The 27,360-nt window shown below is 38.0% G+C and overlaps 1 protein-coding gene and 2 long non-coding RNA genes across 3 annotated transcripts in view; 2 read left to right on the forward strand and 1 right to left on the reverse strand.

Moving 5' to 3' along the window:
• Nucleotides 1-27,360, forward strand: part of LOC133515476 (uncharacterized) — a 45,287-nt gene that overhangs the window by 4,768 nt on the left and 13,159 nt on the right. The gene's annotated exons all lie outside the window — the stretch shown is intronic.
• LOC133515455 (uncharacterized) overlaps nt 1,350-27,360 on the forward strand; it is a 28,412-nt gene continuing 2,401 nt past the window's right edge. Inside the window, exons 1-13 of the mRNA XM_061848005.1 lie at nt 1,350-1,925; nt 16,564-16,676; nt 17,368-17,530; nt 18,110-18,260; nt 22,320-22,492; nt 22,754-22,848; nt 23,773-23,977; nt 24,280-24,487; nt 24,875-25,027; nt 25,368-25,534; nt 25,776-25,873; nt 26,053-26,193; nt 26,562-26,823. Of these exons, the coding sequence (XP_061703989.1) occupies nt 1,910-1,925; nt 16,564-16,676; nt 17,368-17,530; nt 18,110-18,260; nt 22,320-22,492; nt 22,754-22,848; nt 23,773-23,977; nt 24,280-24,487; nt 24,875-25,027; nt 25,368-25,534; nt 25,776-25,873; nt 26,053-26,193; nt 26,562-26,823 (1,945 nt within the window). The 5' untranslated portion in view covers nt 1,350-1,909. The remainder of the gene's footprint in view (nt 1,926-16,563; nt 16,677-17,367; nt 17,531-18,109; nt 18,261-22,319; nt 22,493-22,753; nt 22,849-23,772; nt 23,978-24,279; nt 24,488-24,874; nt 25,028-25,367; nt 25,535-25,775; nt 25,874-26,052; nt 26,194-26,561; nt 26,824-27,360) is intronic.
• On the reverse strand, nt 13,998-15,207 carry LOC133515474 (uncharacterized). Its single transcript, XR_009799027.1, has 2 exons — nt 14,946-15,207; nt 13,998-14,176 (listed from the first exon to the last, which is right to left on the reverse strand). It is a non-coding gene; the product is annotated as an uncharacterized LOC133515474 (long non-coding RNA).

Consider the following 27,360-nt stretch of genomic DNA (forward strand, 5'->3'; position numbering starts at 1 on the left):
GATAAATTAAAACACGACCGAAGGGAGCACCTATTGGCAAGTGTATCGTACAAACGTTTTACAGTACATATGGTTCTTTAAAGTTTCGACATACTTATGCACGGAAAGTGCTCATTTCCGCATGCGTGCGGGAAGATTGCCCTTCCTGCCAGTAATTTACAAATGAGTAACAAAAGTCCCTATAACATGTCTATAACAATTTTCAACAGTCTTCCTAAAGAAATAGGGATAGAACCAAAATATGATAAATTTGTAAGTAGCTTGAAAAATATCGTCTTGGCTCGTCTCAGTCGTTTTTTGTCAAGTTCTTAAATTGTTTTATATGTTAGTGTTAGATAAAATTGCAATACCCTTACAGGGTGTCATATTGTGAAACATTATATTATTCATTAAGAACATCTGTATGAACACCAATGTGAAAGCAATAAACGTTATTATTATCATTATTATAAAGTAAAATATATAATTTTTGATGACTCGTAGAAAAAGTACTGTATACAATAGTGATATAATCAAGTTTTTCAATCTCGTACCTCACTTAGGCAACTCAGTCAGCTTCGTTGCCTAAATATCAGTACTTAACTGAATCACGATTGTATAAAATACTATTGTTTAACTAAATAATTATTCATGTACAGTAGGTACCTACCGGCCAATAATTTATCACCTTTTTTTTTTGTTTTTAGCGTAGTCAACTAGGAACCCAAAAAAGGTTTTCCGTGAAAACCTGAAAGTGATATATTTTTGGCCGGTACTGTATATTCTAAGTATGTAAGCGTATTATTATGTAGTATAGTTTTCGCCTTATTACAAAGGAGCAAGGTAAAAAGGGGAAACATATCTTAATACCCATCAAAACGAGAGACAATCGGTCATATTACCATTAAATCAATCCTATTTCTGGACACTTTCTGCTGGGAAGGACGGAGAAAGGTAGGTAATATTGTTTTCCTGTCTTCCATATCAGCAAGACAGCAAGTATCCGGCGTAAGGATAGGTGTAATAAACTCCTATCCTATAAGGTTAGGTGGTGTAAGTGAAACAGATATACTTAAGTATATAAAAATCTAAATTGAATAATAGTAATAAAATAAAACGAATGCATTAAACCTTACCTGTTTATGCGTACCTAGACGTCTTAATCACGGGGTCACATTTCAGCTGGTTTACATACTCAACGATAGTAAATCATAAACTAAGTCGATAGTAAGTTACGCTGTCATATCATCGTTCGGTTTCACTATCGGTCGCGTCATTCCATTGTAAATTGTAGTAAAGACATAATGAGCTGCAAGGTCGCGCGGCGGGGCAGGGCTGCGGCTGCACTTCATGAGGCGTAGATACTCGTAGGCAGGTAGTTTCAGCGCGCGCGCCGTCGCCGCTCCGTCGCGATCCCACTGCCAAGACCCTTAACTTTCTAGACTAGACTAGATTTCACGAATAACCTTTTAAAAACGACATTTAAAGACACTTCGGCGAGGCAAGGAATTTCGCGATCTTCGTGCCTATACCACGCGACTCGAATTTACAATCGAAATTAAATTTAAAATGTGACTTTAAATATAGTGTACATCTTGTATAATATATACGAAAGCGCTACACTCACCATGTTCACTCTTAAACCCTGTTTTTGAGTTGAATACGTTTGATTTCTAGTTCGGAACCTGACCACACACGCGATGGTTATGTTAGCTCAGCTGCGGCCCGGTTACTATAAGCTATAACGAATTGCACAAGTGCTTCAGTCCCTACAAGTTTTCCAGTGTTGAGTCACGTCCCAAATGTTCTAGGACTATGTGGTTTTGGAGTATCTGTGTCATATGATCTGGTGCCAATAGTGCTGTGGCTGGATGCTGGATGGAGTTTGGCAAGATGGAGGGGCTGGCTCGTGTTTGTTGTGGTTCTGCTCATGCAATATTTTGGTGGTAAGTGACATATATACCTAAGTACCCACTAAAGAAAAAGTGACCGAGCCCAATAAAAAGTGGCCGAGGCTGGATTATGCCTGGATGTGAACCGGCGTCTTCAAACTTTCGCAGTTGGCGCAACGTCATAGGACATCGATTTCAGTTTTTAATTTGTACCTATATAATCTTAGTATACTCTAATTCTAGGTATCATATAAGTTATCATATTTATCTAGTACAGCCACGTCTAAAAATATCGATACGAACAAAATGCAAAAAATATGTAGGTATACACGACCTTATTGCCCATATATTAAGGAGTATACATATTTTTGGCACTTTATCGTCCGTATCTTTATTTTCAGATGACCGTACCTATGAGACCATTGGGAGCCAGCACTTATTCAAAGACTCGTTCTTACAAAACGTAGTGACATTACCGACAGGAACCTACTTATCACCAACACTTTTACTTGTTTTCCAATAAAATAAGGGTGGGAAGCCGATTTATTGATATGGCAACACGGCACTTACTGGAATTACAATGTCTACTTTTCATTACTATTAAGTAAGGGGTCTATTTTGAGCTGTTTTGCTATCAGCAAAAAGTAGTTATATGTATAAATATAATAGTACATTATGATACAAGTGTGCTAAGTTGGTCATTACACACGAGGCGATATTGTGCGCGCGAGCTGTAAGCGAGCGCGCAATAAGAAAGGCCGAATGACATGAGTCATGAAGTAAACAATTTGATTGAAATGGAGGGTAGATGTAAGGAAAACACTCACGGCTCGGCCACGTCATCTTGCGGCGGCAGCAGCGGCCATAGTGTGGAGTGGAACACAGCGACCCGACCTTTCGTGCCGACACGAGATAGTAAAAACAAAATATGAAAAGTATAATTTTAGACCAAATGTTTATGATATATGAAAGTCAATAGAACGATACCAGTAACAATTATTTTTCACCCCAGATAAATACCTGATATTTTCCCATGTCCAAATAGTGCACTTTAAATTTACACTATAGCTTTGTTTTCACGAATAAAGCATAATGATGATTGTAAGTAAAAATAATCATGTCAAAATGTATTTCCAATATTTTATTTTGGCTTGTAATTCTCCCCCCAAATTGAAGGAATATTTTTTTGCCTGGTATCACTAGGAAACTTCAGAATTACTCGCTATAAAAAACCAAGGTTTACACCTGCAACCAAAGGCGGCGCTAGGCGTGGGCTACGTGGGCCACCGCCTACGGCTCGTGGTCCGAGGGGCCTCGCGCCTCAAATACATTAACTGGGAAGCAACGTAAAAATTATTCGTTATTGCTTGCGTCACCAGAGAGCCTCGCTAAATGTACCTTGCCCACACAAAATTTTGGTCTTGCCCCGCCACTGCCTGCAACCCCAGAGGATTTACATGCGCGTTGCCGACCCTAACACTCCGCAAATCGTTGAAATTTCATCAGTTTATTTTGTTAGCATAGATACACGTAAATTTTAGATAGCCACAGAAATAAGTCAGGAGCTGCAAAAGTTGGGGAATTAGGGTGCCAATCACTGTCATTGTTTCTCGAAATAAATCGAGCAAACGACGTGTTTTAAACAACAAAAACATTTGAGAAAAAATTGCTTGCTGCTAGAGGTAGACATTTCGTAGAAATAATATTCAGTATACAATTGCTAACCCTGAATAATATATTTATGAAAAAATATTTAATGAATTTTGTACTTAATAGAGTTAAAATTTAAAAACAATGTGTCTATATCTCTTATTTGCCTACCCTGTACTTAAAACGTTCGCTTTTTCCCTGTAGACATTGCAAGTAAAAGCTATTTTTTACGCTGCACCCTTTACAGGCGAGATAGTTATATTGTTTCAGTACTTAAGACTCAAATTTTAAGAATATTTTACCTGGTTCGTTAACTTTTAATATAAAGGAAAGCCTTTTCTCAAACGTGTTTGACCCGGCCAGATATTATATTAGATCAGGGGTTGCCAAACTGTGCGCCGTAGACCGTAGAGGGGCGGGCGCCGTGAGGCAATCCTTCTCACCATGTTACCTATCAATTTCGAATAGCCTAGATTTTTTTATATCACGACGGTGGCAACCGAGCATACGGCCCGCCCGACGGTAAGCAGTCACCGTAGCCTATGGACGCCTGCAACTCCAGATATGTTACATGCGCGTTGCCGACCCATTAAAAATCTGTACACTCCTTTTTTGAAGAACCTCATACTGTAGGCCCTTGGGTCGGCAGGCAGCTCATTCCACAGCCGGAGCATCCGCGGGAGGAATTTAAACCGCACAGTGCGCGACCATTTAGGAATAAATAAATAAATAATTATCAAACTCCGCGGTCTGAAAAAAATTAGGAAACCCTTGATTAGATAAATGACTACGAAAATAATTACGTAACTATTCGTTCGCATCTGTTGCTACTTTTCGATTGGCGTTTGCTGACAAACGGTTGTCATGTTAGCTACCACCCAAGGAAACGAATGTCATGCCACTGGCTGACATGCAACCTAGCTCTCGTCGGATCATTAGCTGCGCTAGATGCACGCTGGTTCGCCGTGAACTCGGACAATTAGACTCCCTTAATTATGGATTATTATAAGTATTATTACTAATTTCAGCCCGCGACATAGTCCGCAGTGACGTCGTACACGACAAAAAAGTGCGATATACTGCAAATGATGATGATCCTGATCATTATCACCGTCTTTATTTTTAATTACTACTTCTAATTGCCCGAATATAATATACCTACATATATATGCTACACTCAAGTGCTTTCTCGTTCCTACTTATAACCTCACTCCCATCTTCCAGTCAATTAGTAAGGCTAACTATAAAACGTAAAGCGTGCGTCACCCGTTACCTGTCTGTCATAGTATGCTCTCGCCAAACGGCAGGTTGCCTACCATTGTTTGAGAATCCTAGCCCTATATCAGATCACAATATAAGTACAATATGGTACTTCCGAGAACTAGCACCTCAATATATAAAAAAAGTACGTTCATATCTGCTATTAATGTCTTCAACCATCTGCCAAACGAAATAAAAAGCCTCGAAGGAAATACTTTTAAAAGATGCTTAAAAAACTTTTTAATAGACAAAGTCTTGTATAATTTAAAAGAATTTTATAACTATGTAAACCTAAATGTATATTAAAATATAGTTTAAGATAAAATATGAAAACCTAGTTTAAGTTAAAAATAATTGTATACCCAAGAAGGGTAAAACTGTTGATACTCATCAAAAAATGTACCTAAGTCATATTCTTGTACCTACACAGTTTGCACAATAAATATTTCTGATTTCTGATTTCTAAATAACAATCGAAGATCGTTCGGTAACAAAAACACATCATAGTTTTTTTAGGTATATTTACAAATGAAAATTATGTTGAATGCTTGTGTTCCGTCGGTATCGCCACACATACTCGTGTCCCAAGTTTTGATTTCACCAACCTTTGACCTGCAGGGCATTTTTGCAGGTCTAACAGGGGTTTCTTTGTTGTTGTGGAGATTGAGAACACCGTAGCGAGGGACAGCAGGAATAGCACCATAATGCCGAACACCTTCATCTGCATAAAATAAAAACCGGTCAAGTGCGATTTCGTTTTACTCGCGCACAGAGGGCTCCTGACAAACTTTGAATTATCCCATGCCTAATTATAAAGGCGAAAGACTTTTGATCAGAAGATTCAGGAGTATAGGACTAGGTATAATTGTGTACAGCGCCATCTATCGGCATTTGGCTAACTAATTTACGCGATGTATTGCACGTATGTTGTTAGGGTTCCGTAGCCAAATGGCAAAAAACGGAACCCTTATAGATTCGTCATGTCCGTCTGTCTGTCCGATTCTGTCACAGCCACTTTTTTCCGAAACTATAAAAGCTATACTGTTCAAACTTGGTAAGTAGATGTACTCTATGAACCGCATTATGATTTTTACACAAAAATAGATAAAAAAACAATAAATTTTCGGGGTTCCCCATACTTAGAACTGAAACTCAAAAAATCTTTTTTCATCAAACCCATACGTGTGGGGTATCTATGGATAGGTCTTTAAAAATGATATTGAGGTTTCTAATATCATTTCTTTCTAAACTGAATAGTTTGCGCGAGAGACACTTCCAAAGTGGTAAAAAGTGTGTCCCCCCCCCCCCCGTAACTTCTAAAATAACAGAATGATAAATCAAAAAAAATATATGATATACATTGCCATGCAAACTTCCACCGAAAATTGGTTCGAACGAGATCTAGTAAGTAGTTTTTTTTTTAATACGTCATAAAAATTAAAGCGGCCAAGTGCGAGTCCGACTCGCACTTGGCCGCTTTTTTCGTTTTTTCGAGGATAATTTTCTACTCTACCACGTGAACTAATTTCAAAAATTGTTCTTTTATTTGAAATAAGTTATTTTAATGTAATCTCATAGCAATGTCAAGTGTAATATAATAAACACACGTAAAGATGGTTAAATTGCACATTTAATTCAGATTGTTTTTGTAATAAAAAAAAGTTACCAAGATGGAGGTCTGAGTATATTTTTCCTGTAAAAATTATAGTTATGTTAATATTATATAAAAATTTCAATCAATCAATCAATATTTTTATTTGTTAAAATTTAATATTTTGAGAATGTTTCATAATTTTTCTTCGGTAAACTTCGGAGATAAGAATGGTCCTTTTTCACTATGAACAACACAATGTTTTAAACTTTTGATATGTACAATTTGAGCTCTTTCAAACCCTCTTCATATTGAGCATTTTCCATAATAATTAAAAAAAAAATACTTTGAATGTGTCTGGATTAGCGTTGTTCTTAACTACTTCAAATTTCAAATCGCTAGCTTAAGTGGTTCTTGAGATATATGGCATACATAATGTGGCATACATAAGGACGGTCGTCGTCTGTCTGTCACATCGCTATATATCGAGAGTCGCACCATAAGGTTTCATTTTGTACCTTTTTCGTACGGAACCCTAAAAATGTCGATATCGATAGAGCGAAATGTTGTTTTTCATAACAATGTCTATGTTTCTGGTTATATAAACAAATCGGAGGTCAATCGATGTATCAACGGATATTTCTTCCATATATTTAAGTATTTTTATATTAATAGTCCAAGATCCCAGAGCCGCCAGACCTTACTTATTTTCTCATGATAAAATGTACGGTATACCTAATATATTGTTTAGTATATACTATTAATGTCTGAATACTTGTTATATTGGCCCGACGGCCATTTGTCCGGTACAAGGTGCAGTACATATAAACTTTATGTGGGTCTGGGGGATGGTTGGGCCCCTCCAATTGGTCTGACTACTTACAAAATGGTTTGTAATAGTTCCCTGAGTATTATATATAAAAATCAAGAGTGAGAATATAAGTAAAGTTAGTAATTTTTTTATCTACCTTTAGCACCTTGTACCGGACAAATGGCTGTCGGGCCAATATAGCAAGTATGCAGACATTAAAATTACATACTAACAAACTATATTATCCCATACATTTTATTCATGAAAAAATAAGTAAGGTCTGGCTCTATAAGTACATAGCTCGCTAAGTCGTCTCATCGTCTGCGTAGAATGATAATTTCCGGAATAAAAGGTACGAGTATCCTTTGTTTCTCCAGGATCCAAGTTATTTCCGTACCAAATTTCATTTAAATCGGTAGCCTTATTGACCTTTTTGTGGGGCTTATGTCAGTTACTTATGTGGCTTATTTCCCATTCCCATAATATTGAACAGACAGCGCACTATGGAAGGTAGAGGCATGCCAGAGTATAAATGCCTTTACCTTCCATACAGAGCACACCGCCTAACTGAACCGTCGAACCTTGACTTGACATTAAAAACATATTTTATGTTTCTCAAATGTTGTAAGAGCTAAAATAAGGCTTTTCGAAATTAAAAATGGGATGGAATGTTTTCAACTTCTAAGCGCATTAAACATAAAGGCGAATGCTAGTTAAAATAAACAGTACCTACTTATTCACAAAAAATCACTACAAACTCACCTTCAGGCACGTCTGTATCGCTTCAAATCCAAAAATATCACTAACGAAATAAACTGCGAAATGCTCTAAAGCCGACTAAATCTAAAAATGATCGTATTTTAAGCAAATTACAAAATTTTCTACTCGCAAAACGATTGAGATTATCTTAATTGAGCTGGTTGAATTTATAATTTTGTATTCGCGAATAATTATCGCATAAACAATCATAAATGGCACTAATGGCATAGATCTAACTCTTAGGCTATTAAGATACCAGTGTTACCGACGACAAGAAAGCGACTATAGGTACCCTTAAGTTATCAGTTATCATCGAAAATCGCCTAGAATGGAGAAAACGGACAAGGAAATTCGACGACAGATGATGGAAAATGGCACAGCCAGATGATTATGATCCCCTAAGGGGTTAAAAAGGGGATGAAATTTTGTATGGAGATCAAACAGTTTTTGAGTGCAGAAATTGAAACTTTGTATAAAGGCATATGATTAGAATACAAGAGAAGTTATTTCAACTTTTTTCAAAATTTATCCCCTAAAAGGGTTAAAAAGTGGTTGAAAGTTAGAATCTATTACAACTACTTTGAAAGAAAGTGATTCCAAGTATTTTGAGAAATTCAACCCCTAAGGAGATATAAAGGCGATGAAAATTTGTATGGAGTTCAAGTTTTATTTTAAGCTAGGAACTTGAAACTTCGTAAAAAATATTTCATTAAAATACAAGAAAACCAATTTTAGTGTTTTTGAAAATTCATCCCCTAAAGTAGTAAAATAAAATCATCCCTAAAAGTGTTCAAAAGGGGTAGAAAGTTTGAATCTAATACAAGTCCTTTGAAACTTAAATTACAAGAAAGCGAACCCCTTAACCAAAAAGGAGATGAAAGTTTGTATGTGGTACAAGTTATCTGTTAAGCTAGGAACTTGAAACGCAAAAAGGCATTATATTACAATTACAATATAGGAAAACTGATTCACCGTTTTTAAAAATTCATCATATCATCAAAAAGGGTTGAAAGTCTGCATCGAGAACAAACATGTTTATTTTTAAGTGTACTTGAACTGTCGTAAAAATATGCATTAGTAAAAACAATGAAAGCTATTTAAGCGTTTATGGAAACTTATTCCCAAAGGGAGTTAAAAAGGGTTGAAAGTATGTATTCATCCCCTAAGTTGGTGAAACAAGGGTCGAACATTTGCATCAGAAATGAACTCTTTTTTAATGGTGGACTTGAAATGTAAATAGACACAATAACAGAAAACAATAAAGTGATTTCAGGGGTTTTGGTAATTCATCCCCTAAAGGAGTTAAAAGGGGCTGAAAGTTTGTTTCGGTATTTCTTTTATTGTCAGTAACTTCGAACGTCGGAGAACTAAAGGTATAAAAGTAGAAAACAAGAAAACCCCAATTTCAGTGTTTTTGAAAATTTCGTTATTTACGGAGGTTTAAGACGGAGCTGAAAGTTTGTAGCACACATTAAATATTATGTGAATGAGGGACTTGAAACTTTGTAAAAAAACCTAATATTACATTTTTGTAGTTAGGGACTTGAAAGTAATATAAGCGTTTTTGAAGATTTTCCCTGTTAGGGGGTTAAAAAGGGGTGGAAAAATTATATTGCATTATTTTTTTTCATTTAAGGACTTGAAACTTCGTATAAATAAATAAATAAATATTATAAAACATAATTACACAAATTGACTAAGTCCCACAGTAAGCTCAATAAGGCTTGTGTTGAGGGTACTTAGACAACGATATATATATAATAAATACATATTTATAAATACTTAAATACTTACATACAAAACACCCATGACTCAGGAACAAATATCCATGCTCATCACACGAGTAAATGCCCTTACCAGGATTTGAACTCGGGACCATCGGCTTCATAGGCAGGGTCACTACCCACTAGGCCAGACCGGTCGTCGTATGTTGTGATGTAACAGACAAATTTCATCTTTTGCTACATAATGTTCTATTATCTGGGATACTGAGATTTGCTCGGAAGTTTTGATTGATTGATTGATTGAAACGTATAAAAACTCAAAAATGCGCGTTTTCCCAGAGATAAGACCTAGCAAGATCTATTTTTCGCTCCCGAAAAGCCCCATATAGCAAATTTTGAAGTTTATTAAACTAGCTGTTGCTCGCGGCTTCGTATTCTTATATTTTTATGTTGGGTTGTGGTTATATATTGTATATGATCATCTATCTATAATAATATAATATATATACTACATATACATCAAATTTTATAAATAGTTAATTATACATTATGTAGCTTCCAAGGAAAATCGTGACATACATCGGCGGTGGAACAGGTGCCTGGAATTACGGAATGCACTCGTAAATATATGCATATCGATAAAAAATTTATTTGTTTTCCTCTTTGGCCACATCGGTGGAATAATATACAATTCTTAGAAGACGAACGTGAATAAGAAATAATCGGCCAAGTGCGAGCAGCTTGGACTTGGGAAAGGTTCCGTGCTATATAGTCTAGCAAACCCAATTTGTCAGTAAAAAAAAAAAACAAAAAAAAATCCTTTCCTCATCCCATTTCTTTGGGTGCTAGTACTAAAGTAAGACGACTAGACAGTACAGATTTACCTATCCCTCACATCAAATAACGAATGAATAATTTAATGAAAAAGAATCGGGTTGCAATCCGGGAGTGCCGGCAGAAGTGAAAACTTGAATATTAACGTTGTGCATTTTTTGATATTTTGGAGAAATTGAGTAGCAGTTTTATAAAAAGAGATAATTCTCTATTATACCTACGTAAATAAATTTGAGCATGGAAGATATTTCGAAATGCGAAAATTAGTGTTAATATATAACATATACAGAGTAATTCATGAGACGTGAGCAGGACTACAGCCTACACAATCAGTAAATGTTGAGGACTCATTCACCATCATATTAAGTAAAACAATCACGCTTCTTTTCCGTTATTTAACTTTTTGGTAAGGAAAAATTTTAGTATCTACAATCATGGACACCCAACAACACAAAGATACAATACAACACAATAACAAAGATTAAACCTCTTAACCGTTATGACAGCACTTTGATTATGAAGAAAATAAAATGTCACACTTGAATGAGGCTTCGATGACATTCAATGTTCACGTCACCATGATGTCACGTGTCCGTCTTACGAATTTTCAATCTGACGGTCACGTGACCTGACGCGAGTTTAACATTTTTTATAGAATAGAATAGAATAGAATTTCTTTATTTGCCAGAATACGTATGGTACAAGATGATAACAGAAAAGGTTTTACATATAAGTGTCAGTATTCAGTCGAAGACACGACATGCAAAAATTTACATAAAATAAATCAGTATAGAAAAATTAAGAAAATAAAACCGTGGCTAAATTTTTCATAGTAAAATAATAATAATAACATCCACTTGTAACAATTCGAAAATTAAATAATTTTCCCATCACAAAAAAAGCACAGCGCCGCTAAAGAAGTTTTCACTTTAATAATTTATTATATCTACATCTTAGACAGATATGACAGCAGAACTTTATCTACCTATGTGTGAAACGAGAAATTCCCTGTCCAAGATGTAATTCTTTAACTGAAAAATTGTATTAATAAAACAATTTATTTTTCACCACACCAACTTGCCCTCGTGATTGTTCAAAAACTAATGAGAAAGTTGCACTTTATCCACATGTGGGCAAAGTAATCAGATGCAAATTTTGAGTTCTTTCCTTATGTTAGCTAGTAGAATTGACTTTTAAGTAATGATTTTAAATGATATTTTTTTTTATTACGTTCATTTTGATTAGATTTTTTTGGTATTTCACAGTTTGTAGTTTCCTCGCGTTGTGTTTCACTCGGAGGCAAAGTTTTTTTTAACCCTCGTGCCTTGAAACCCTCGCAAGTGGAATCTTCCACTTCTCGAACCACTCGCTACGCTCGTCGTTCAATTTTGGAATCTAGCCGTCTAAGAAGTGAAGAGTGCTCGGGTATCAATATTAGCACGAGCGGTTAAACAATAACTTTGCCCCCTTGTGAAACAAATAACTAATTCGCGACACTAGTTACTAATGTTATTTGGAGATATCATTCAAACAACTTAATTTATAAAATGAAACAATAGGATTATTAAAACACTATATTTATATCAAGCATACAAATAAGCCATGTATATAAGTACGGAGAGATAACCAAATTGCAAAGTGCGCCCTACCCGAGCACATACGCCCACATATAGGTATGATTTGCAAAACTATTAGCTTTGCAACCATGTATGCAGGGGTGTTATAGTATTTTATGCAACAGTTGTATAAGAAGGGTCAAAAAAGGCGAGTGGCGTGAGTTACAATGTGAGCCGGAGCCGACGGCGTAGGCGAACATTGTAAAGGAATACGCCACGAGCATTTTTGACCTACTTATACAACGTTGCATACAATATTTTTCCTACGAGTCAACAAAAATAAATCTTAATTTAGGTAAACAAATTACAGCAAAAGTATATAGCCAAGACGCGCGAGTATACCTTGTTACGCGCCCGGCCCGCCCGGGCGGCGGCCGGCCGGTCAGCGACACCTCGTAACTCATGAGGCCCTGGTACTTGCTACTTGCTAAATTAAATTTTTGGACAGTTTTTTCTCAATTTTGGCCACCGTAGCCTACGGAGACTAACAAGCAACGCTAAGCGGTCTTCGTAGTCTATGGGTGTTGCTATATTACGGGTGTCACATGCGTGTTCTGACTTATGAAGTAATTATTTTTACTATGCAACCAAATGAATATTTTGTACGTTGGCAGCAATGCACTTAGTTTAACACTGTATTCGTTTTGGTTTTGTTAGGTTGGTAGCCAAAGCCATTAATCGCAGTAACGTTATAGCGATTAAAAGCACAAGAGCTTTTATGAGGAATAGACAATATAGACTTTTCTTGAAACCTTTTATGTATGTTCTTATATTCCTGTTAATGAATGCATAAATGACAGATAACAGTAGAGGAGTAGGAAAAGATAATAGTTTTACTGACTGTACCTAATGTAATCCTTAAGAGCTTTACAGATCTTACATCAAATTGCATGCGATTTTTGATACATTGCTGAAATGTTTTTTTTTTATTTAAACTTTATTGCACAATACATTAAGATTACAAATGGCGGACTTAATGCCAGAAGGCATTCTCTACCAGTCAACCATGAGCCAAACCGAAAGATCATAATTGGTGCAGGGTCAGAATACAGAGTAAAATGACAAAAAAAAATATCACAATATTACCTATATAAAATTATACGTACATAAATAATATGATACATAATATAAATACATACATATATAAATATATACCCATTGTGAAACATCATGAGGACGACCTTTGAACCTTGTCAAACAGATGCAACAATCAACAAATGTTGATTTGTTGTGATGTGAGTGAAGCTCAGAAAGTAGAGGCAAATGACGCAATGCACACAAACCGGCAGAAGTACCGATATTTGTCGTGTTAGGGTGCGTTGCGTCTTAAAATGTGAGTAATGAGACCGAGAAAATCGATATTTAATTATTTGCCTCTCTATAACAGCCCGCGTAGCCAACGTGTCAATCGTTAACGCTCGGTAGCGTATGGTAGCCATCTCTCTCTTTCAGTCTTCCATATTAGTGCGACAGTGACAGTTGCGTTTCGTTCGCTAGGGAGCGTTAACGCTTGGCACGTTGGCTACGCGGGCAGGAATAAGGAAGAGCGTTAGAGAGGCGGTTTTCGCAGTAAGGCCTTAGTCTCAGGTGCCTTAACCCTTCAAAACTTACTAACTAAAAACTTAAAACTAGTATACTTATATAAAATTATCTATACAAACAAGAGTCTGTATACACTTTTCTTAATTAATAATAATAACCCTTAGAGGTGTATGAATAACACCATAAATCAATTAATGACTGCATAATTGATACATGAAAACCGTTGATAATTATCCCTTAACGTGATATTTCTGTATGTTAGAAAGAGACAAAATTAAACAGAGGTTTATAAGAGGTTGCTATTAGTTTTATGAATAACCTCCTAACCCTTTGTCACTAGTATCAAGCGCTTAACGGAAAAGTGTGTGCCAATATACACACTTGTTGATCATCCATGCTTGGCCCTCGGGACATTTAGCTGCGTTCACGGTGAAGTTTCTGTCTTTTTCGGTTTTGACCAGTGGGGCCATGACGAACAGGGACAGCAGGCATACAGCCAATATGCCGAGCACCTTCATCTGTACAATTGAAATGTAATCATGAGAAAAAACGGTAATCATACTTTTTTTGAAAAACGAAGTCTATTTCATTCAAAGTGCTATTCTAGACCTATCTATGTGTGATTGTGTGCGTCAGTGGGCGTCAATTAGTAAGATCACGGGTGAAAGAAAAAATAGGGGTCAACTTGCTCAACGGGTGTGTATGGGTGATGCCCAGCCACTGCGAGGCTGCATATTTGTAAATTGAGCAAGGATTACAAGATAACTAAAAAGGAAAAAGTAAAAAAAATCGAAATGGAGGGTTCCATTCAAGAAAAAGAGCGAATCTCAGGCTTTTAGTGCCCCGCATAAATTTATATTTTTATATTAATTTTAACTTAACTAAGTAGCGGCTCACAAAATACTCTTGCATCCACGTTCCAAATTTCGTTAAAATTTATCTAATACTTTAAAAACAAACAGACAGACGGACATGACGGAATTATAAGGGCTCCGTTTTTGCCATTTTGGCTACGAACCCTAAAATAATCTAAAACCAAAATGTTGAGCACTTTGGTGTTGGGGCTACAGTATATCACACCACAAACACTCAATTAAAATTAAACTAAAAGGTATTTACGAATCCTGTACCTACTCGTACCTATGTTACGTGAGCTCCTAAATATTGATTGTATTTTAGATTAGTAAAAGATAATAACTAATATGCTGTAGGTAGATATGGTTATGTTAATATATGCATTCACACACACACAAATATAATATTTTAAAGTATTAAGTATAAGCTCACCTTCGGGCTCGTTTGATCCAAAATTATTACTACCCAAAATCCTGCGAAATGTTGGCGATCTCGAGTAGGACTGGTGGTGACGACATTTAAAGCTAATTCTGAATTTTAATTACTTATGTACATAACTTCTGTCTAGCGCTTTTAGGATAATTTTATGCAAACTGGTTCTTAGCCAGTTTGCATGAAAATAATATTTATTTTAAAATGACGGCCAAGCGGCTGTCAGACTACGCACACTCAATAGCGGGTTCCGTCGTATAAAACTGCTGTCTTTGGCGGTAATATTTTGATTGTGAACCTTTTTTACAAAATCCTCCTCAAGCCTCCCACCTGGTTGGCCAAGTCTCCGGAGTCCACCTATTTTTACTATCTTTCATTTAGTTTCAGCTGTCCCGTTGTCTGTGTCGGTCTGTAATCAAATCTTGCAAATTAAATTTGACCCACTTCCCGGTTTCCGAAGAAGCTGAAAATTTGCATACATATGTAAGTCGGGTGACAATGCAATATTATGGTACCATCGAGATGATCTGATGATGGAGACAGGAGGTGGCCTTAGGAACTCTGTGATAGAACAATTTAACCTAATTGTGTTTGTGGTTTTTAGAATTGTCTCGATGAGTATTAGTTGCTTATGGAAATAAAAGTACAGTTAGCGATAAAAGCTTGTACCAAAAATTAATTTTTGCCAAAAACTTTTTGGGTTCAATTAGAGTCCGTCTAAGCTTACTTTGCACAGACAGAACAAAGGGTGGGAGTGTCATTATAAACGTCATATTTTCATAAAAAATTGACATTAATTATGACATGGCCACACTTTTTCATTGCAAATTCCATACAGAGTTAGCTTGGTCCGACTCGAATACATTTTGGATTTACGGTTTGAAAGTTATTAGGGGTGAAATGACTGTGACATACGGACACACGGACAAGAATGGCGAAATTAGAAGGTTCCCATTTTGGTAACGGAATCCACAAGCATAATAGGTAGGTACCTAAGCTAGATTAGACTAAAAGGACGTAACTAACCTACTAATACCAAAGAGAATTTGAAATAGAGGTGAATTGTCGAAGAAAACTTTGTAGCCACAGTAAATTTACTGCCACCTTTCGACTTTTAGAACGCCATTTTTTTTTCTTTGTAGCCACAGTAAATTTACTCCCACATTTCGACTTTTAGAACGCCATTTGATTTTGATCCTTATTCTTTCACTGATATGTGTTAAATATCAAAAAGTGGCGCCGTCTCACCGGGCATCGGCTAAAGGTTGTGACGCCATCGCTCGAAACGATGCCGCCATTTAACACATATTAGTGAAAGTATCATCTTAAGTCAGTGATGTTAATGGAAACACGTGTATCAAGTTATTTTATTCTGGCCAAAAAGTGTAAGGTTCTGCTTTGCTTTATCACTTAAAATCCCAAAATCCAATACACGACCTAGGGGAAAACATGCCACGATCGAATTGCCACTTTTGCCCAAGGACCACGGAATGCTCGACGCTGCCGCTGACCGCCAATACCGCCATATGCCTACTCGTGTTTGTTTTAACCAATCAGTAGTCAGCGTCAGTGTGCTCTATAAGTGGTGCATTAACACCCTTTTATTTTTTTGTTTCAGAGGGCAGTGGGCAGTGCCGCAATGGACAGGAACTGAGCTTTGCTCGCTGGTCGGCCGCGAGCCCGGAGCAGGCTGCGCCAGTCTTCGTGTACGCGGCAAGCGGTGAAGAAGAGGTAATTGACGACCGGTCTTGCTTAGTGGGTAGTGACCCTGCCTATGAAGCCGCAGGTCCTGGGTTCGAATCCCGGTAAGGGTATTTATTTGTGTGATGAGCACAGACATTTATTCCTGATAATTAATAGAATCAGGCGTTACTTTGCGGAAATCCATGCTCATTAAAGCAAGAAATATTACTTTGCTAATCCGCGAGAAAATAATGTGTTAGTCAATCAGTGCTAACCCGTTATACTACTTGCGTATTTTTACATGCAATTAATGTTTTATTCCTGAGTCATGGATGTTTTTTTATGTAGGTATTTGTATATTATATATATCGATGTCTGATTACCCACTTCACAAGCCTTCTTGGCTTACCGTGGGACGTGGGACTAAGTCGATTCGTGTAAGAATGTCCCTATAATATTTAGTTACACTAATTCTTCAGTGGCCAGTGACCAAGAAGAGAATTTTATAGTCAAGAACTCGGTACGGCACGGCGCATTTACGATGCGCCATAAAATTACCGCACCGTGAATTTATGAAAGATTTGTAGCCCTTATCGCTTCAACAGCAAACAAGAGCATCGATAATATCTTCGGCTGTTCTTTTAAAATGTAACCCTCTAAGAAATACTCCCAGCTCCGCTGCTCTAAACTGCCTACAGACCTAAAAGTGTAATTTCTCGATTGTTTCAATTATTGGCAGTCGCTGGCAGGAGCTTGCCTGGCGCGCTGCCGCGAGCTGCCAGTGTGTGCTGGCGTTGTGGTCGCCTATTCACGTGGACACTGTCACGGCGTCGCTGCGCAAACAGAAGAAATACTTCGACCGGACAACGATGTAGCTTACTTCAAGAAGATCTGTGCGATATGTGAGTAGACTTGTTGCAATGGTCGCAGGTAGAGCGTTTCTGGCGCGCTGCCAGCGAGTGCTGGCTTGGTAGTTGCGCATTCCCACGAGCAATGTCACTATGGTAACAATAAGAAATACGTCCAAAGGCCTATTCAGATATAACAATTTGTTTAGGGTTGAATTGGTTTTGATACGCCTTTGACCATCGTCTTCACGAGTGGCGCGCATCTTACTCACGACTTTCACTTTATTTCACATACACCAAACAGTGTATGCGACCATCAGGGTCTTATCAAAACCAGTACAAAATCATAACCAATTGTTAAATCAGAATCGGGCTCCCGGACAAAGACGTGGAAGTTTAGGACGATATGTAGAATAGAAACTGAAATTTTAAATACATAATTGGCATTTTCTTTTTACGAAATTCAAAAAATAACATATTATATAAGTATTGGTGCAGTAAAAATGTCCACACTTTTGTACATCTGTACATCTGAAGCAAATTAAGAACTTAAGCTACCTATCCTGAACTTAACTTCAAGACACGAAATGTATGCTCTGTTAACGTTCTTAATATTATGTTTATATACCCCAGTGCCCGAGGGCTGCGCAGAGCGCTGGTGGGCCGTGGAAGCCACGCCGGGGTATCATTTGCATTCCGAAAGCAATATAAAGGTGGTCCTGAACACCACGGCGCGGGAATGCTACGCACTCGTCCTGGGCACAAGGGCGGAACAGCTCTACAGGTTAGTAATCATCAAATTTATAGGGTTCAAGTCAAGTATATACATAATGGGTTATCAGATATATCTGGAAATGGAAGAAACACAGAAATAAAAGGAACGATCTTCATTAAATCTATGCTTTTCTACGAAACTTTCTGTAGAGAAAGACAAGGAAAAATATACTTACTTATTTTGTTTCCCTTTCCTTTTATTCTATCTTCTAAGAAAAGTAGATAGGTATGCTTCATATAATATATATATTATACAGGGTGTTTATTTAGTCACCTGCAATAATTTACGGGGTGAATATATAGGAATAATCATAATGAGCCACTTTTACTACGGGACCAACCACGAAATCGCGAAAAAAATTGGCTGATTACATTTTGTCTGACTACCTTCACATTTTATATGGCAGAGTAATTTTTTTTCGCGATTTCAGGTTTGGTCCCATCAATGCCGGATTTAGAGGTCTGGAGGCCTCGGGCAATAGAGGAGTGGAGGCCCCCTAGCCCCAAATTTTTTCCAAATAAAATGGTAAATTTACCGAATTCTCTATTGTGGAGACCCTCTTTTGTGGAGGCCCGGGGCAGTAGCCCCGGTTGCCCTCCCCTAAATCCGGCCCTGAGTCCCATAGTAAAAGTTGCTCATTATGACATATTTATTCACCTCGTACATTATTGCAGATGCAACAGTTCACCCTGTATGCAGGAAGTAAAAACTCACGTGGTAGGTACATATTTACATGTATAGTATAATCATGATAAGGTTAATAATAACCGTGGAACCGTTTTAATCTATATATGCATTTATCTGAATGACAATCTTATACCATTGTTCCTGGTACAACTGTGCTGAGATCACTAAGATTTGATACAGTACAATCGAAGAAATAAATATGTGAACGAATGCTTTGTACTAAGTTAAAAAAACTATACAGTGTGTATTTTTGATATAACCTCAAACTTAAACTAGTCGTAGGTTTTAGTGCTATAAAAAAATTCTGAAAGTTTTTTTTAGTTTAGTCTTCATTACCAGAGCACAATTATTTTTTGAAATTTTTTCGAGCGGCAATGTATGTCGTACATCATGATCACTATTGACATTTGTGACGCCGCCGCGTCATTAATGAGACGTTTTGAGTTAAAACAAAGTAGTGATACATTGCTTGCTGAATTATTTTGTATGAAAAAATAAGTCGTCCATTTTTAGGGTTCCGTAGCCAAATGGCAAAAAACGGAACCCTTATAGATTCGTCATGTCCGTCTGTCTGTCCGATTCTGTCACAGCCACTTTTTTCCGAAACTATAAAAGCTATACTGTTCAAACTTGGTAAGTAGATGTATTCTATGAACCGCATTATGATGTTTACACAAAAATAGAAAAAAAACAATAAATTTTGGGGGTTCCCCATACTTAGAACTGAAACTCAAAAAATCTTTTTTCATCAAACCCATACGTGTGGGGTATCTATGGATAGGTTTCTAATATCATTTTTTTTTAAACTGAAAAGTTTGCGCGAGAGACACTTCCAAAGTGGTAAAAAGTGTCCCCCCCCCCCCCCGTAACTTCTAAAATAACAGAACGAAAAATTTGAAAAAAATATATGATATACATTGCCATGCAAACTTCCACCGAAAATTGGTTCGAACGAGATCTAGTAAGTAGTTTTTTTTAATACGTCATAAACATTTTTTTTTTTTTTCATCAAACCCATACGTGTGGGGTATCTAGGGATAGGTCTTCAAAAATGATATTTAGGTTTCTAATATCATTTTTTTTCTAAACTGAATAGTTTGCGCGAGAGACACTTCCAAAGTGAAAAAATGTGTGTCCCCCCTCCTGTAACTTTTAAAATAACAGAATGAAAAATCTAAAAAAAATATATGATATACATTACCATGCAAACTTCCACCGAAAATTGGTTTGAACGAGATCTAGTGAGTAGTTTTTTTTAATACGTCAATAAATTAAACAAAAAAAATTTCATCAAACCCATACGTGTGGGGTATCTATGGATAGATCTTCAAAAATGATATTTAGGTTCCTAACATCATTTTTTTCTAAACTGAATAGTTTGCGCGGTTCCAAAGTGGTAAAATGTGTGTCCAAAGTGGTAAAATGTTGAACAAGATCTAGCAAGTAGATTTTTTTTAATACGTCTTAAATGGTACGGAACCCTTCATGCGCGAGTCCGACTCGCACTTGGCCGCTTTTTATAAAACCTATGAAAGTGTGTTTATTACAGCCTAAACTAACTGCCCTTTGATTATGTGTTAATATCAAAAATACACGCTGTATAGGTAGATCCTAAATAGCAAATCCTAGGCAGTTAGATGCCAGTATAGGTCATTGGCCCTATAATGACTCTTGTGTGACGTTGTATGTCAGAGTGTTGGTCAGTTACCATCGTAAGCCCGAACCAACAGCTAATTCAGCCGATTAACTGATTTTCTACTCCCACATACACTAAACACCTTACGTAAGAACTTACTGTATAATCTCATTAACACTGAAGGAAACCATGTCAAATGTATGACATTACTAAAAAAATACTACCTAAGCCCAGAGTAATGTATATTAGATATAAGTACAGAGATAATTGTTTAAAGATAAATTAAGTTTACTGATCACCTGTAAGAGCTGTCGTTGTAAATTGATTATACTGTCTCATACATAAGGTCGATATTTAAACGATAGATACAATAACAGCTTCGACAGGAAAATATAACTAAGTATGTATTAATAGTATTTAAGCAAACGCGAATCGCTCCGCGCGATCTCGCCAACTATTACATAAACCCTAGAGGTTTTCAATAGTGGCTTATTGTGTTAAACCTTGTTTCAAAAATTAATAGTGAATAAATAAACTAAAAAAAAAACAGCGCTTCAGTATTTTTCTCATCATACTCCGGTTATTCGGGGGCAAAAACATACCCGTGCTACGTGCTAGTGATTAATTCAATATCGACTCAAGTGTTATCGATATCGTTAGTAAGCAATTTCTGAATCATAATAAGAAATGCGACTCATCTTTTTTTTTTTATTAAAAGTTCTTTTATTACCTATTTGTAATGTAAACCTCTTTAATTTATTCTTATCACAACTGTAAATATCCAACATGTCATACTAAGTTTAGGTTTAAGTGCGCTTAATCTTTTATAAGTTAGTACCTATTTACGTTTTAATTACTTCACTTAATCACACGCACTCAGTCAAGCCTGAATAACTTTGCTTCAACCGCCTCAAATAAGTCGTGGGCCAGCAGTTATAAAAACAGGAATATATGAACATTGTCAAGAGGGCGCTGTTATTCTCATGTTTAGGGTGACAGTTCAGTTTAGTATGAAAAATTTAGTTAGTCATTTATATGGAAGGTAAGGAATGCAATCTTCATAGGTAGAACTGATGCAAAAGTGTCCAGTTGTCAGTTATAGATAATAGTTCTAAATCTCTCCAGAGTAGCACTAGAGTAGCTAAGAACATAGGCGTTATTGACGGAGTGAAGTGCGCTGTCTATGATTTGTTTTTTTTTCAAGTATTATAGGTATTGTAGCGCCACCTATTTAAGGTTTTTTGATGACACTTTTTTGGTATTCCATTCCTTACCTCCACCTTCCATAGTAATTTAGTTAGGTAGTGTAGTTCCAGTGAAATTTCGCCATATGGCGCGAGATCATGTATTACTGGTCAGCCTTACTTACTTACTTCACTGGCTCAGTGACCCAAAAAGGATCTTGGCTTCTAACACAAGAGAACGCCACTCTGTCCTATTCTATGCCACTTCACGCCAATTGGGTACTTCAAGGACGGACGGGAAGGTGGAGGGGTTCGTCACTCCAGCGGTATCTGATGGGATCCCCGGATGGACGTTTTCCACCCAGGTGCCCCACATACGCTTTTCTCACAGCTCGATCCTCTCCCTTACCCTTATCCTCATGCTTACTTTGGTAGCGACAATTAATATATTTACTAATTTTGCGTTACTTTGAAGTAACGCAAAACCTTATAAAGTGTCTTTCTGTCAACACTGTCGTATGCTTTGGCCCTACAGTTATAAGTAAGCCGACTTTTTCCCAGGTCGGCGCAATGGGTAAGCCCCGAAGGCGCCCTGGACGCCGACGCTGTCAAAGTCTCCGACTCCTCACTGGGCAACTGCATCCTCAACGCCGAAGACAAGTTCACCGAGCCGGAGTCCTACAGGGTTGCCAACTACTACACGTTCTACGTGGAGAACCAGTGCAGGCACGACTGTAAGTATAAAGAAAACATGATAAAAAAATATATATATTTAAATGCTTAGATCGGGACTGTTATTATGACAATCCGTTGAATGTACATTGTACAACTTTTGATTAATTTCTTTTAGGCTCTAAAACCAAACGTTCGCTTTTTACTTCAGTTACCAAGAAGATACTTACTTGTACCCATAAGCTGACAATATCGCGATATTTAAAAAAACTCTTCATTTTAAGGGTTATGTTATTTAAAGTAAGTCCTTTAAAAAATTTCAGATCCAAAGAAGATAGACCGATGTTCCTACGAAGAATATTACAACCAAACGCTGAAACACGTCGAGTTTACTTATAAAAACTTCACCAAAGATGAGGTGTGTATTATGAGGTGTTTGTATGCATCCTATCTAGTTGTTTCTACTGTTCATTACTTTTAAGTCTTGTCGCCATTTACCTACAAATCTAAAAACAACCTTCTTATAAAAACACCCCTTTCAAAAAAAGTTCACTACATGATTAGTTCTTTGTACAAAATTGTAGGAGGATAGGTCTAGAGGGGAAGGGTCTAGGGGGTCTTTACTTTTCTTTCTACGCACAATATCTGGTACCTATTCCGCTTCCTCTACTATTTATAGTCGTACTTAATAGGCACTAATCCCTTTTTAATCATTTTAACCAGCTTTACATTTAGTTTTTCAATAAATACTCACATGTAAAACTAGGTATTTCCAAAGCAATTTACCGTGATTGTACCTAGGCAAATATGTGTCTTATCTACTCACGAACATACAACTTACAACCATAATGAGCACATTATCTACTCGACGAATTACTGGCAGCAATGTTATGATTATGTGTTCGAGGAAAATATGCGCATGTCATCATCATATTCATCGAAGTAGTAGGTATCTATCATTAATGTTGTTACACGATGTTTTTCTAGTAGTAGCTTATTGGGTAATTCGGGACTAAAAATACTTAAGTAGTTATATTACTTTTACTTCATAATAAAGTGCATCTTTCTTGCTTTATGTTTAAAGTTTTAATTACACGTTCCTTATTTCGTTGATGTAGGTATGTCTTTTAGATATACCTTTAATTGGTAGGTAAAATAACACGGACATTCGTGTTAAAATGTATTATTATTAGGTAAGTAAAGTGCCTCTCTAAGGCCTATATATAAGATATAATATAACCCACTTATAATATTATTGAGAAAATAACTGGATCATTTCATTGATCTTTTACATCATCCTTATGTCTAACCACGTCTAACAATGCAACAATTTGATTGTCAGTGCAAGAGTGCCTGCGAGTCCGAGGCGCGCTTCGTGTGCCGGGGGTTCACGTGGCTGCCTCGCGAGAGTCGCGAAGGCGAAGCCGGCGGGCCCGGCGCCCGAGGCCTCTGCGACTTGCACTCCGAGGACCTGGTGTCCACCGGTTCATGGCTGCTTCGCCGCGCAGCTCAGGCTGTGTACTACCGCCGTGTCATCTGCCTTAACAGTAATATTTTTGTTTTTTTCTGCTCAAAGTTTCTTGGCGAGGAATCGGCAGACGTCGCGGCTTACTTACATAAATACAGTATATTTACGAACATAAGTAGTAATCCAATCGTTAACAATGACTTCGGCCTCGGTCTCAGCCTCTGACAATGCGAATGCACCTAATTGCAAAATTTTACAGATTGGCCAAGAATAAACTTTCGGTATGTTCGGATCTAATATGCCCTCAATCGCCATACAAGTTTTTTGGAAAATTGGTCCATATAATATTCGTTACCTATACGTACATGTTTTCTATTGCAGTAAGTGTAGACTGTTCAGACGACTCGCTGATAGTGACGTACCGCCCGCGCGGCCAGTTCCGCGGTCGCATCTACGTGCCGGGCCGCGGCGAGGGTTGCGGCGCGCGCGGCGTTGGCGGCGCAGTCCGGCTCAAGTTACCATTGTATGGCGATTGCGATGTCAACTTCGCGCATGCCATCTCCCATACGCCTAGCGGAATCATTAATAGGTGTGACAACTGGTTGTGGCTCTATTTTATTTGGTAGTGAGGGTTGCGGGGCAAGCGGCGCTGGTGGCCCCGTGCAAATGAAACTGCCGTTGTATGGTGACTATGATGTGAATTTCGCGCATGCTACTCGTATATTATATCGTATACATCTAGCAAAGTCGTTAATATTAGGTGAGATTTCTTAGTTGTGCCTCTAGAATGAGTATAAATAGTGCCAGGACATGCAAGAGTAGAAGTGTGCACGGTTTGCCGCTGCCGCTGTATGGTAACTGGGACGCCAACTTTGAACATGCCATATGCCTTCTGAGGATCACACCCTTAAGGAACCGGAAAGACAAACTAGAATGCAAATTTATACATTTTAAACTAAATGGAATGGACTTTCAGGACGATGGCTTACGTAATGGTTATGATCCAAAACAATCCGATCATCCAAACGGCGGGTGACCGCTGGGTGCGAGTGGGCTGCTCGCCGGGCGAGCGCGCTGCCACTGTGCCGAAACATGTCAACGCAGCAGCCGTCGCCGTGAAGGACACCGGGTATGCAATTTAATGAAATGTACTTTTTTGTTAGGTTGACACTACCATGAATGGGTTTGGAATCCCAATGCTATATAAATAGTCAAAAGTATACGATAAAGAAAATATTGTACCCCAGAGCCCGAGCCTGGATTCGATTGCTCCTCAATTTTTCAAGATTGTAAGTTGTTGAATAGGTAATTACATGGAGAGCTACCATAACCGGGTAAATCTGAACACGTCGGTCCGTATCCAGCCTCAGACATGTTAGACCTTAATTACTTTTTGTATTGTCTACTTCTTCTTACAGAAAACAAAAATTCAATCAAATAGTTTCATTTCATGTAATATGTTCCATAAGGCGTCCATCTGAGCCGAGCAGCGGTGCGCCGTTGCCGGCGTCGGCGAGTACTGTGTACAGCGGCGGCGCGCCCGTCTCAATGTACGTCGTCCGCGTCGCGCAGGACGCGCCGCCCGCCGCTGCCGTCTCGCTGGGCGAGCCTTTAGAGCTGCGTATCGAGTCCACAGGTAGGTATTACACACCAATGTAGAATGTAGAAGGATTGCACGAATTATTATCAGTACCTACTCGTATTTGAATACACTCCTAGAGTACTTGAATAGGATCCTTTTGACCTAGAATACAACAGCTATGAAAACTTTCCTGCTCCTACACCATTTTTTGGATCGGAATAAAATCTTTGCGGACCTCAATCTCATTAAGTAGAATTAATCATACTAGATCAGATTTTTTGTTTTCTGTGTGCAGAGGAAGCCCAGATCGAGGCTTACCATTTGGTGGCCTCGTCGCGGCTCGGCGACAGCTCCGTCCTGTTGCTGGACAGCAGGGGATGTCCAACCGGGCAGGTAATATTTAACATTGTAAGCCTGTTTTTACTACATTCAAAAACATATTACTTAGGTTCGTAATGTTCAAACCAATAATTTTAGCTCGAAATTAGGAGAATTGAAAAAGAACCAAGTTGTCATCTTGTAACTGATACACCTTTTTTTCGACTGACGTTATGAATGTTGTCCCATTTCAGGTGGACTTCCCGGCGTTCACACGCAGCGTGTCGGGTGGCACGCAGCGCTTGTCGGCGCGATTTAAGGCCTTCCGCTTCCCCGCATCACACGTCGTTCGATTCTCTCTGATGGTGCGGTTCTGCGATAAAACTTGTGACCCGGTGTGTATCTCCTCTAGTCGGCAATATATACCTAAGACGCATTAAGATAGCTAGGATTTCAGAGTAGTTTGTGAATAGTTCTCCCTGATAAGGGAGTATCGAGTAAGAATAAGAAATATAATAAACTTCTATTCGTTGAACATTATTATAAAGATTTACTTTAATGATCGGTTGATCGCTTAGATACTATTAGGCGAAGTGTACACTTATTTATTAATTAAAAACGATTGTCATCCATGGCGTACTATTCGTTTTGTTACGAAACGTATTTTGCTTGCCGTTAAAAGTAGATAATTCAAACATGGCCCTACATTCGATACTCGTCATTGCAAATGTATCTTAACTATAAGACATCATTTACTTTCTAGGTGAATTGCATCCAGCCTTCAGCTCGTCAAGCACGCATGACCAACGACACGTTCTCTTGGGACGACGGCGACGGCGTGCCGGGCTCGGCGGCGCCGGCGCGGCGCGAGCTCGGCGCGCGGGGCGTGGTGGCGCAGGGCGGCGCGGCGCCGTGCGCGCCCGCCGGCGCCGGCCCCGCGCCGCTGGAGCTGGAGATGGTGGTCGGCTCCGGGGACGTGGTGTCCGCTGACACTATGGTCCGCGCCGACCATCGGTCTAATATACGTGAGTATACCTATACTTAACATAGAGACTAATTTAAACTTATTACACCTGACATCAAAACGATATCTAAACGACGTCACGTTATTCCCATTCGCCCGTGCGCTCGCTTACGCTAATACATCTATGGATAAGTGCGAACGAAACGAGCGCGGGAATGATAACTAAATGACATCATTTAGATTTAGACATCGTTTTGATGTCAGGTGCACGTTCGAATTGGCCTCGTCGAATATAAAACTACTAATCAAATTGTGTTGTAGGACTTAAACATAATATCGAATGGTTTCAAACAGCGCGATTGTGCCACCGCTCGTTTTAATATTAATATTTGACTTTATTAGGTAATTCTATGCGCTGTCCACAAAACGAACACATTGCGTAGGAATTAAGTCGAATATTTGATTTTGTGAATTTAATTAGCACCCATTAGGACCTATATTCTCTTATCAGTTATCACCTATATTTATGTTTTCCCCGTGCACGGGACAATGGTGTTCGGACATTTCGATGGAGGGAGCAAATCCGATGCCAACACTT

This window comes from Cydia pomonella, chromosome 2 (genome assembly GCF_033807575.1).
Source record: "Cydia pomonella isolate Wapato2018A chromosome 2, ilCydPomo1, whole genome shotgun sequence".
NCBI classification, from domain to species: Eukaryota; Metazoa; Arthropoda; class Insecta; order Lepidoptera; family Tortricidae; genus Cydia; species Cydia pomonella.